We start from the raw sequence: 12,112 nt of genomic DNA on the forward strand, positions 1-12,112 counted from the left end.
ATGTGGGCAGAAATGGGCAGGATGAGGCCCTCTGACTCCCTTCTGTTCAATTAAGGGCCCTTTCTGTTACAAAAAAATTAGGCTGAATTAGTCCATGGTGTAAATCCATGGAAGCCGTTTGAATTACTGCAGAGATTAATTTGAACCACCAGTCAATTTCTGCGTAACTCGCAAAGGACATGAAAATATGACTAATCTAAGAATGAATTAATTGGGCAGCTGTCTCCCTTTCATTTGTACACTACTGAGATAAACATTTGGACTAAGAAGCTGTCCTCATTATAATTTCCTCACTTGATGCTGCTTTGTGGGTGATGTTTATGTCTACCACATAACTACAATGTTTTCAGAACTTCTCTTCATGTGAAATTATTACAGTTGAGGCTTTCAAAGGCGTTTTTACAGGGAGGAAAAAGGAGTGCATGGACCTTGCTTGGAGCTTCTAAGCAGCTGTAAAGATTGACTGTGCCAAAGCCCCTCAGGTTAGACTTCCCTCTGTAATACAACCATCCCAAGGTGTTCCCTCCATCACTGATGTTGGTCTAACTTTTATTTCCCTCTAACTATGGCTTAAAGGCCAGTGGGGAGCAAGTGAAACCCACTGTAACAGGCCAGCAAAACTGCAGCAAAACTTCAAACTGACAGGATGGATGAGCAAAGGAGGTCCTTGCCATGGTACAACTGCTTTCATTTTTTTCTTCAAGGCTTTTTTTCCCTACCTGTGAAGACCGAGGCCCCATGGTTCAGCATACATATAGAAAGGTTCATCCCACCATGCCTACAGCTCCTTTCTCTCTCAGTATATTGCCCACCATCCCATCACCAGAGTAGCTGAATAATTTGTGCATAAATTTTATCAAGTTTCCACCACTTCTTTCTTTTCAGCTTCACAACCCTATTTAGCTGTGGTTTGAAGGAAAAGCGTGACACAGAGAGAAGTCCTTCAAGTGAGTCCATGGCAGAAGACCACTGAAGTTAATGAAACTCTAGTGGAGATAAGGATTTTGTCCAGAGTCAACAGTACCTTCAGAAACTACATAAGGCAGTCTGAGGCTGGGAAACAGATATATTTCTCCAGCTTGTTTGCAGATAAGGAAGCGAGATCCCAAAGGGAATGAGTGATTTACCCACAGTCACACAGGAAATCAGCAAGAGATATGGAAATTAATGCTGAGAAGCATTTCAGTGCCTTAATCATAAAGCCAATCTTTTCCCTCAAATGACAACAGCATTAAATGTTCCTTTTCAATAATGGAATAAGCGTAAGAGTTTCACTGACTTACAGTCCTGTTTCCATGAAAATATTTTAGAGGGTAGCCAGTTCAAGTTAAAATGGTTGGTCAGTATTACGACCTATGTCCAACTGTAGGGACCAGCAATTGTAGGGACCAGGGATTGTAGTTGAACTGAGCAAGTTTACCTGTGAGATTCCTTTGAGGATCAAGTCCCGCTAAGGGCGGAAAACGCAAGGTCAAAAAGTACTAGGTTGCGTTCCTTCATATTTACCACTAATTATCTAGGCTTTGAAAAATGGGGACTGAAATATTCTCTTGCTGGGAAGCTATTAAGCCGTTAGGCTGAGGGAATATATGGCTTTGAATAGGAAAGATTCACATCTCTTGCCTACAAATAAATCACTTGTATATCATCTATCTATTTGACCATCTCTGAGTAGTATTTATATCAACGTGGTATCTTGGTAGCTGCCTGGATAAGCACGTTTTGTATAAATAGATAATAGCCTGGGCCAAAGTCTGTTTTTATTTAAACTAGCTTCAATTCATTGTGTCTTAATTGAAAATAATGGTGTTACAGCAGCAATCAAAGAATTGTCTCATTAATTGTCTATTAAATCATTAGCTATTAAACAGAAATAAAAGGTTGAGAATGCAACAGTCTCTGTTCTGCCCAAAAGAATATGAGTATCTCTCCAATTACAAAGAAACAATAAAGGCAGAATTAACAGTGAAAAGAAGCTTAAGATTAGGCAATTACATCCAAAACGCCTGATAACTCTTATTAGACGGTTTAGCAGTATGACCTACATAGAAAAGGCAACACAAATTTGGAAGCAGTCAATATTGACTTTACCAAAGGGGCTTGCAAAGGGAAATTTTAACTCAGCTAAATATCATTCAATCTTGCAACCAATACATATATTTCTGGTTAAAAAATTATGCCTGAACAGCATTCAGTCTGAGAGCACCTCTCAGTAATTTGTGACTGAAATTCATTAGAAGGATTCTGCAGTTTTTACAAAAATAACATTACTCCCATTTTATATCACCAGGGTGAGGCAAGATGAACTCAAGTGAAGACCACACTCAGACCTCTTGGTTTTGTTCATTAGTCAATATATTAGAGAGTCAGGTACCAGATCTGGGAAAGAGTCCCAGAGGCATTCTTTTCTGTCAGTGATTTGATACCCAAATAATTTCACAGAGCAGTGAAATGAAGACCTGATTTATACCAACTTAGTCACTACGAAAAAAAAGGGGAATTATAGTGCAAATCATGTAAAACCTGTGCAGAATTTTGGCCTGTGTTTTGGTCTGCTCTATCCAGATCACTGAAAGGAATGGGAGGACACTCATGAGCTTGAAGGTGCTTTGGAGCAGGTCTAATTCCACCTAGATATACAACCCATTTTGAAAAAGCAAAAAAGGAAGATGGTCAAAGGGTGAGAGCTTTGCTTTCTTGAAGTGTATAAATCCACAACTTCAACTGGAAAACTTGTCTCTGTTCACAGAGGTCCTGTCAAGCCTTATTTAGTTGCCAGCTTCAGTGGACCTTTTAAATTTGGGAACCAGAACAACTAACTTCATGCCCAGCTTTGACAGGATATCCATATGGACAACTGCTGATTGAACTAAATGGACTTTAAACAGGCAGTGTTTTGCAATGCAACATCTCCCTAACGTCTGCAGATACTAATTTTATGAGTGGAGGAGAAATGGGAGACTTTTTCCTAACCTTCTCCTATCTGGTTCAGTCCAGTATTCTCTAACTTACACAAGTCCTAAAAATACTAGAAACTCAATTAATAGAAACAAGAGTCCACATACACCATCTTTTAGACCCGGATCTGGTTTTCCGAAGTGCAAAGAAAAGACAGTATCGGCAATATGTTGATGATATATAACTTGGTGATTGAGTTTATAATATGAACAATTTGTTGTTTATATTTATCAACTGATAAATAATAGCCACTAATCAGATAATAGCTGTATGGTACACAGCAAAAAAAGTAGCAAGATAGTCTGTTGCTTTGACAATTAAGTTAGTTATAAACAAAGATATTCATTCATGTTCTTTCTGGTAAGGACTTTCAAGGAAATTTGGTTTCCAGAAAAAGAAAATCTGATTTTTTTTCTTTCCCCATCTGATATATAAGGGAAAATATAGAAGCTAGAGCACAGGCTAGAGACTCAAGAGACCTATTCCATCACTGGCTGAGGCTAAACATTGGCGCAGTCACTTTCATGAAAAGGGAACATTATGCTGATGTCCTTTCCAAAATGCTTTGAGGTCTGAAAACTGCTAGGCATCGTTATTGTATAACTAAGCCCCCCAAGCTATCAACTTCTCTGAGGATACAATGGCACACATGCCTCTGCCCAATAACTTGAATCTTATTTATGAATGATTTGCCTTCATCTTAAATGGAGCTAAATCTTAGTGAAAAAAGTTGGAAGCAAGTAGAGGTTGCCCGACTAAGGCTTTTGCCCAAACCCATCTTGCCTTTCCTATAGCTACCTAGGATCAAATGGATGTCATCTTTCACCTACCTATAGGTCTCAGAAAGAGGAAGTATCTACAAAATGTACAGTTGCTCTGTAAGATCTTTAATTGCAAAGGAATTTCTTTGTTGTTGGACCTAAAATGTAATGAAATTTTGTTTGTATTAAAGGAAGCAATTTATTCCAAAAATTGGTAACAAGCTTATTCAGAGTTGTCAAAAATAGGGTGATTTTTTTGTTCCAGCATATCATCTTCAAAATAAATAGCGTTGCTGTTTGCAATTCTTTAGCCAGCCAAAGAACATGCAAATTTATCTGACAAAGTATAAGCTACCTATTAGGACCTTTGCAGTTTTATCTATAAAGAGGTTATAATAATAGGTTAAAAGTACACAGGTATAGGATGTGAGTTTCAAATGCACTCTGAAGAAAACAAACACTTGCTCAGGTATGGAATACATTCACACATGACCCAATTGATGGCTAGAATATGAGGAGGAACTTGTTTCATGAAAACTACAGAGAGAGTTTATAATGAGCAGGTTACAGGATTACTATATGCAAAAAGAATGACTATACTACCCTATTTTTATAGCATTTATATATAATATACAGAACTTTCCTGGAATTTAGACAAAGGAACTATCTTTCTAGGACTACCCTAAGAAACTCATAAATAATACAAAAAAACAGCCCCAAACCACATAATAAAACAAATAAATCTATTAAAGATATTCAAAAGTACCTCTTTTATGCCTAAAAATAATAATGAGCCAAAAGCTGAAAGCCACGCAACGGTGTCAGAAGTCATACAGCCAATGTCTTGATAAAGTCACATTAATGCTATTTTCATCTCAATGTCAGGGAAGGAGAACCAGTTGAATACGTTATTTTTAAAAAAGCAAACCACAACATTGTTTAAAAGCTCCCAGCTCTTGTTTTAAGAATATTTGCAATATGGTTGTTATTTTCTATTCTCTGTCATGCTCCTCCAGATTTTGGTAGAATTCAGTATCTTTACTTATAAGAAATGCCTGACTGGAAAGCAGGTCATGCAGTCAGAAGCACGTAGGAAACCTTGTCGTACACTGTTACAATATACTGCATTATTCCTATTAAATCATGGATGCAGAAAAGCCACATGAGAACAAAGATCCCTGGGTGGGGAGTTGACTTTACCCAAGTGGGATGTATCAGACAACACGTTCTTTCTCATCAGCACTGGCTGGCCAGCGAAGAAAGGCTAGGACTGCTCTTTCAGCATCCCTGGCCCTCTTCTGCCACACCATATGGAACACAACAGCACAAATGGATCCACATCAGTCTATGGAAACGTGCTAGCCCTGCGTAACTTCCGACAACCTCTCTCCTGATCACACAGTGGAAACAACCTGCCACTGCAGAAACAGCCATGACTGTAAAATGACTGGACCATGTAAAATCCTGAATGTGAGCTAGGTCCCAGTACAGTGGTGGTGGAGGAAAAAAGGGTAAAAACTCTGGTCTCCACCTCATGTGGGTGCCTTACCTTTATGACGTCTTCATCAGCTGATTTGCACTCAGTGGAGTCCGAAACATCGACCACAGACCCATCCTCCTGCACGGCAACAACCTTGACTGGAACAGACACCGTTTTGCCCGTCAGAATGGCCGTGTTAAGGACTTCCGTGTCCTGTATGCACATACGCACAAATGAGGGATGGGTGTTAGAGAAGCATAGAACCATGAGAATGCCGCAGACTGATGAACCAAAGCCCTGCCTCTGACAGGGACGGGGGAGCAGTGCAACCCTTCCTTGCACACACCCTTCGAGCTCCCTGCAGTCAACGGTTTAACAACTTTCTAAGCCAGAAGCTGCATCTGGACCATCAAGTTTTGGTTTTGACAAACATATGAATTTACTCTTTTTAGGCCCATTTACAGATTTGGCTGCTGGGGCAATTAAATCTGTAACACAATTACGTGCGAAGGCACATCTGCAGCTTGGAAGAACCACAGCGCTATTCGGGTACGATCTCCAGAGGGTGTCAGCGACTCTTCCCACCCCTTTGCCCCAAATCAGGCCAGTGATTTGGGAGGTGATTATCAAGCATTACAATAACAGCATTTCTTCCTTACTGTTCCAGCTAACAGTGTTGCAAGTTGACCATTTTCCCTTTTCAGGACATAAATACATGATGAGAAAAACTATGCATGAGGTAGGGTATTACAAACTAAGCATGACATCCATATACAATTTTTTTAATGTTTCCCCATCAAAATCCCACCTAGAGATGTTTTACCACATTTGTCTCTAATCCTGATGAATTCACAGTGCTGGCACTCTAATGACTCCATTAACACAGCCTTCCTCTGTGTCTCAGTATGGCTGCAGTTTGATTAATTACTCCAAATGAGTTGCTACAGAGGTCCCTGCCTTGCGTAAGCAGGTATGCAGACTGGAGGGGAACAGCCTCCAAAGGCCTACAGAGCAGCTTGTCTCTGCTTAAGCAGTGCTTACTGCAGGCCCAAAACTTGACAGACACACGGGGCAAGGAACAATCTGTGCATTCGTAGAGATTCAGTTTGGCCTTCTCGAAAAGGCCACAATAGGAAATACTGCTTTGAATCAATCCGCTTCTCATTTTTCAACTTCCATAAAACTAATTGCTTGCCAGTTGGAAAAAAATAAGTTGCTTCCAACTAATCTAACTTTAAATTCCATTACTAGAATTGGTGGAAGAAGAAATGGATTTTAGTGAAAAATTTGATGGCAACTTGCATAGGGAAATATATTCACTATCGTTTGCTTCTGTCTGCTAGTTAGATTGATAGAAAATAATGGGCATTGACCACAAGCTAGAGACAGCTGGAGACGACCAATAAATACTTGCAACTAAGATGTATTATTAATCAATATTCAGAAACTTCTACAAAAAGCACCCTGAATTAAATGAGTTGAAGTACTAATAACACTAGTGCCAGCTAACTAATATAGTCTACTAGAGCTTTATGGGCAGTCATGTTCCAGAAAAGCATTTAAGCGTGTACTTGAGTCCATATCTGTTCAGAACAGCACTAAAAGTACGTGCTCAACTTGACACTTAGACGTCAATGTGATTTAAACATGCATTTAAGTGTTGCCCTGAATAGAGATGCTTTTCTGAATAATACCTCATGAAATAAATACACCATCTTTGTTCTGTTCTCTGCGAGGCACAAACCAGATGTTTTACACAGTAAATGACTGTCTAGTTTTTGTTTATGCTGAATGGGCTCATTTATAACCAGCTGCCATCCATGAGGGAGGGACACCGGGAAAGAGAGAAGTATGTGACAAAAGTGGACGTGTGAAACAACCACCATAAAACCTTTACAAAGACTGAGGTTTGAACAAAACTAAGAAGAAAACGCACTGCTAGGTGAAAGAAAACAATTAGACGCACCTCAGGTGGAAAGAGGTTGTATAAGACAGACAAACTGAGGGTGCTTCATCCACAGGTATGTTAGAGAAGAGGTAGTTAGATTTCGCCAAACCAACAGCAAATATCCTATAAATCCTATGCCATCAATCCAATATAAATATATGCCAGATATATGATGAAGACCTGGTGGTCCTGTGTCAAAACACGCCCAAGAAGCAGTTTACCAGTACGCTATTTCTAAGCTGTTCTTCGACAACAGTCGTCTTCAGTGCATCAGGGGAAACAGTATTTTTGCCAAGGTCACAAACCCAAACCCACTCTCTGTTAGCACAGCTATGTAATTCCTACAAGTCAGGGGCAGGCAGCACTTGTATGCAGTTACGGTCTGATCCAAAGCCCTACTGAGTCATAGATGAAAGGCTTCTTTTGACTTCAGTGGACTTGGAACCAGGTTCTCAACAGGCCTGAACTAATTTCTCCTTTGGTTTTTGCACTATTCTTTGTATCACCCTCATGTTGACCCTCATGTGTGACAAAGGATAAACAAAACCTCTAGCCTCCTTTTAACTCTAAGTGCTGCTTAGCTACCAAGCTGAAGTCAGGCTTTGATGCTCTGAAGGATAATGCACAGTTTATAAAGACATTTGCATTCCTTTCATAAACTCCCTGTGAAGATGAGCATAAAAGAAAAAGTCTTAGGATAGACACCTCACGACACCACTATTTGTGGGTGCTCTGAAATATGCTCATCCTACTCTTGACACAAGCGCTGTCCTGAACCTTCCCTCTTTCCCAGCGTGTACAGGTACCTACTGTGCTAATTAGCTGGTGCTGCTTCACAAAAACTACACTTCACTGGTAAGCAGGTCTACTATATCAATCAATGTTTCAGATGCCTGATGCCTGGATTGAGTGTTACACAAGTATAATAGGCTGTGTAAAGACATTTTTAAGAGCTGGCTATTTATAAACTGAAAAAATATATCTCCTCTGAGAAAGAAATAATGAAGCCAGAACTGAACTAATTGACTGTCCATTAGATTTATAAACAGACTTATTTTTTTAGTGCATCTTCAACAAGTAATAGCATTTCATCTAAATTCTGTTAGGCTTGTTTTAGATTTCCATGGTAGGGTTTACTGCAAAAAAAAAAAAAAGTTACTGAATTTTAAGATACCTGTGCTGGTTATTACTAACAGCATCTAAAATGTAAAGAGGGGTAATAATGTTGATTTACATAGGCAGGTCCTCCCGCGTAGCACAGCAGCAGTGAAACACATGGAACAACACCCTGGGACCAGCAGCACAAACCTCTAACTGCTGACACTGCAAGGTCCCAGGTGAAAAACTGGGAATCCTTTCCTATGTCTTTTATCGAGAGTTTCAGCTGCCAGAACTTGACCAAAACCTTCAATTCAAGCAGCCTGGGTGGAAGCTACACATTCATATTGCAGGCTCTATCCCTGAATAATAATTATGTGCGTGTTTATCTCCAGCTCCTTCTCTGTACCTGAATGCATTAGCACTTCAGCAGAGCTCTTCTTAATTACAACTGTAACCTGCTAATAGCATTTCTTTGTTGTCTGAAGGAATCTACTTCTTATCCAGCCTAGGCTAAATTAAATTTTAATACAACATCAGGTCGCAACAGAACTAGGAAGCAAATGACAGCTGTTTAATTAAAACCTAAAGCTGATTAGATGGCACTACTGAGAGAAATACTCAAGAGGAAGAGCAGAAAACTACTGAAACTCAAGGCCAGGATAATGGCTTTATTTAAATATGAATAAACCCTGCGCACAGCCATAGTAAATGTTTGACAACTCATTGCTTTGGACAAATGGGGGGGAAATGTGAATGGGAGACGTGTCAAGAGTCATGATAGAGCTGTGATTACCAACACTGCTGTTACCTATGTATGTGACCAGGAGCAGGGATTACTGAGGAATGACTGCAATAGGTAGACATGAACCAGTTGAGGAACTCCAGGCACAAAGTTGCCAATAATTAGGCTTTAAACAACATCACACCAACCTAAATCTTCCTTAGGCATGTGACTCTATGGCAGCTCACCCAGCTATCGTAAGCCGCCATGACAGACTTTTTCCCCCCTCTTCTGGTTGAAAAATAAAGACATGGAGAAATACATTATGCATCTCACAAGAAACCATCTCAGGAGCCAGAAGCTGAACACAGGTTACCTAGACCCCAGCCCAAAGCTGCCAGCGCATCTTCCCTGCCCCTCGGGGAGCAGCCAGTATCCTTTCCACAAAGTCTGGTGGGGCACAAAAGCCCCACGCCGACCCAGTTTACCATGACAGATATCATCCTTGTGATTAATGCACAAGCTGGATGTGTTTTTTTAGAGGTTAACAAAACATGCTACAGTACAGTAAACCCAATAAACACTCAATTGTAAATCAGGAGGGAAACCTAAAGCCAACCCCATTCCACTGACAAATGCTACAGCTAAATGCCTTTTGGCATTTAGTTGAAATGACTGTCTTTAGTGAAGAAGGCATAGAGCTGAAACATTTGTCTGCAGAATTGCATTCCTTCATATTTATTTTTTTTTCCCCAGAGTGTACCTTGCAAAAACACAGTCGTAATATTAGAAGGAATCTTCAGGAACCAGTTCTCCTGCCTGGAAACAGCATCTCTTAAAAAATGTAAATTATAGGGCAGATTGTGACGTGTGGGCTGGGCTAGGGGAATTTTTTTAATTTGATAAATTATTCACCACCTTTTTCTTCAGATCAAAGAGCAAGGCAATATAAGTCCATTAAGCAAGCTTAATATATAAATTAGATGCTTTGCTGAAATTATTATAATCCAAAGCAATTCTGTACTTTTTCCCCCTCATAGCTGAATACCATTTTAGGTTTCCAATACATATTAATGAAGCCTGGTTGCTAGAAAGCTATTTATATTTTCCACCATTATATCAGGTAAGATAGACCATTTTGTCACCTAATGGTGAGAATGAACAACTGGGATTATGTGTTTATGAAACATTAGAAAACATAAACAATCTTGCAAAGAGCTCATGTTGTTCTTCGACCCTTCTTCCTCCCTACGTTCATACAGTCAGTCTACTTCATGCCAAGGAGCCAGACCCCCCAGTAATGCTAGCAGGAGCGCTGCTAGCTGCTTTGGCAGATGGCTGATCCTTTATTAATTGTGGGTTGAACTGGCAATCCTGCCTGCCCAGGACCTGCCTCGAGTCCGCAGAGGCTGTGGATGTGAACAGAGTTACAAGTCCTAACAAAGGGCCGAACAACGGCTAATTCCTTATTCTGCAAACATCACTTCAGTGGAGCCATGTGTGGAATCAACTGTTTACCAAGTTTTCAGGTGTCAGAGTGAGGCCTAAAGTGTAACCACGCACAAGTCCTCCTGCCCTGACAAGCACGCATGTTGCTAGAAGGTCATTCCCGCTCCCTTCCAACCTTCCTCTGTCTCCGGCCAATTCCTCATTTCAGCTTCTTATCCAGCATATTGTTATTAGGAGTGATCATTTATGACAGACGGCAAATCACAAATACTGCAGGCTATTGTGTCAAAGTTAAAGGTCATCCTTTATCTCCTTTTTTTACCTGCATAATAGCTTTACGTCATACTGGGATCCCAAAGGAAGCACAGGCAGGTGCATATATTCTGCATGAGAAATTAATTAACGTAGATTGAACCATACAGAGAGGATCTTAGCACTGATTCTTACAGAACAATGTAAGCAGCAACTATTAGCCTAATTGAATATTATTCTAGATGCATATTAGTGTGTGCTGCAAAAACAATTTGCTATAGCACAAAAAAGCATGATACAGGGACTCCAAAGTGGAATCTTATTTCATAACTTGCCTTTTGCCACAGATACGCTGAAGGAAGCTCTTATCTTAGCACAGTGTAACTGGCACGCACGATCAGTTGGAGTGGTAATTCTGTCTTGGAGTTCATGGAAACTAAAGCTGAGATTTATTCCATTTCCATGTTTTTTTATGAAGGAAATTCAGCTCATTTTGAGGTTTATGTAGGATGAATAAGCAAAACCTGCTGCTGAAGGTGAAACCTGATTAGAAGCACAGATACTGTCATATCTATGACCTGAGGCAGTTTTATTTTATTTTCTATAACTCAGAACAGATCTGCCCCCATTAAGCAAAGGTTCAGAACGCAGCCTGGTGCACTTGGCAGAAGTAATTGCAACCTGTCAGGCAGTCTCCACTGTCTCAGCTAAGTACCAGTGCCTTCTGCATGAACAAAAGATGTTTCCTGAGCCTGGGCTCATGCTATTTTGCTTCAGCCCGTTATTTCCCAGTAGAGTTTATTCTCCAAACCAGCTGTGTTAAACATCATGACACCATTGCTCTGAAGTGCATACCTGAGGTAGAAGGAATGGGAAATTCTTACAGCTGGAGAGCAACTATCACGCATATGATTTTAGTTGTCTGCACAGAGAACAGACACCAAAAGCTCCCAGCTTGTGTTTCAGGACCTTTCAGTACACCAAGAAATACAGGACCTAAAGTCAGCCTAGAAGTATGGCAACTCTGCCAGTCATTCACACTGGAATTTACACTATATTTAGAGATCTGTATAGTACCTGAGCATTCATCTGACAGACTTGTGCCAATTCTTCTCAATAGTAAGTGATTGGTAACCATTTTTAAGCATATTTAGAACTTCACAGTTCATTTAAAGATATTGGTTTTCCCCTTTTTATTTCAGAAAAACATGATCATGTTCTGACTTAATAAAATTGTGGGTCACCTCCAACTGAAATCAAACAATATCCCCCTGAATTCAAGAGGATATAAAATGGGTAGAGCTGTCTACTCAAGAGCAATGACATGAGCCTCTGTATGAACTGATACACTAATGATTGTTTTCAAATGGCTATGAAATAATAATATGAACACTCCTCAAAGGCATTGCTTTTTCCATAGAAAAATCTAGGGAGGCCATGCT

The 12,112-nt window shown here is 40.0% G+C and overlaps 1 protein-coding gene across 1 annotated transcript in view; it reads right to left on the minus strand.

Moving 5' to 3' along the window:
* The window catches only part of TMEM132B (transmembrane protein 132B), a 253,799-nt gene that overhangs the window by 39,125 nt on the left and 202,562 nt on the right, over positions 1-12,112 (minus strand). The window contains exon 5 of the mRNA XM_059827764.1: positions 5,269-5,412. Coding sequence (XP_059683747.1) covers positions 5,269-5,412 — 144 coding nt within the window. The remainder of the gene's footprint in view (positions 1-5,268; positions 5,413-12,112) is intronic.

Source organism: Gavia stellata, chromosome 21, assembly GCF_030936135.1.
Source record: "Gavia stellata isolate bGavSte3 chromosome 21, bGavSte3.hap2, whole genome shotgun sequence".
In the NCBI taxonomy this organism is placed as follows: domain Eukaryota; kingdom Metazoa; phylum Chordata; class Aves; order Gaviiformes; family Gaviidae; genus Gavia; species Gavia stellata.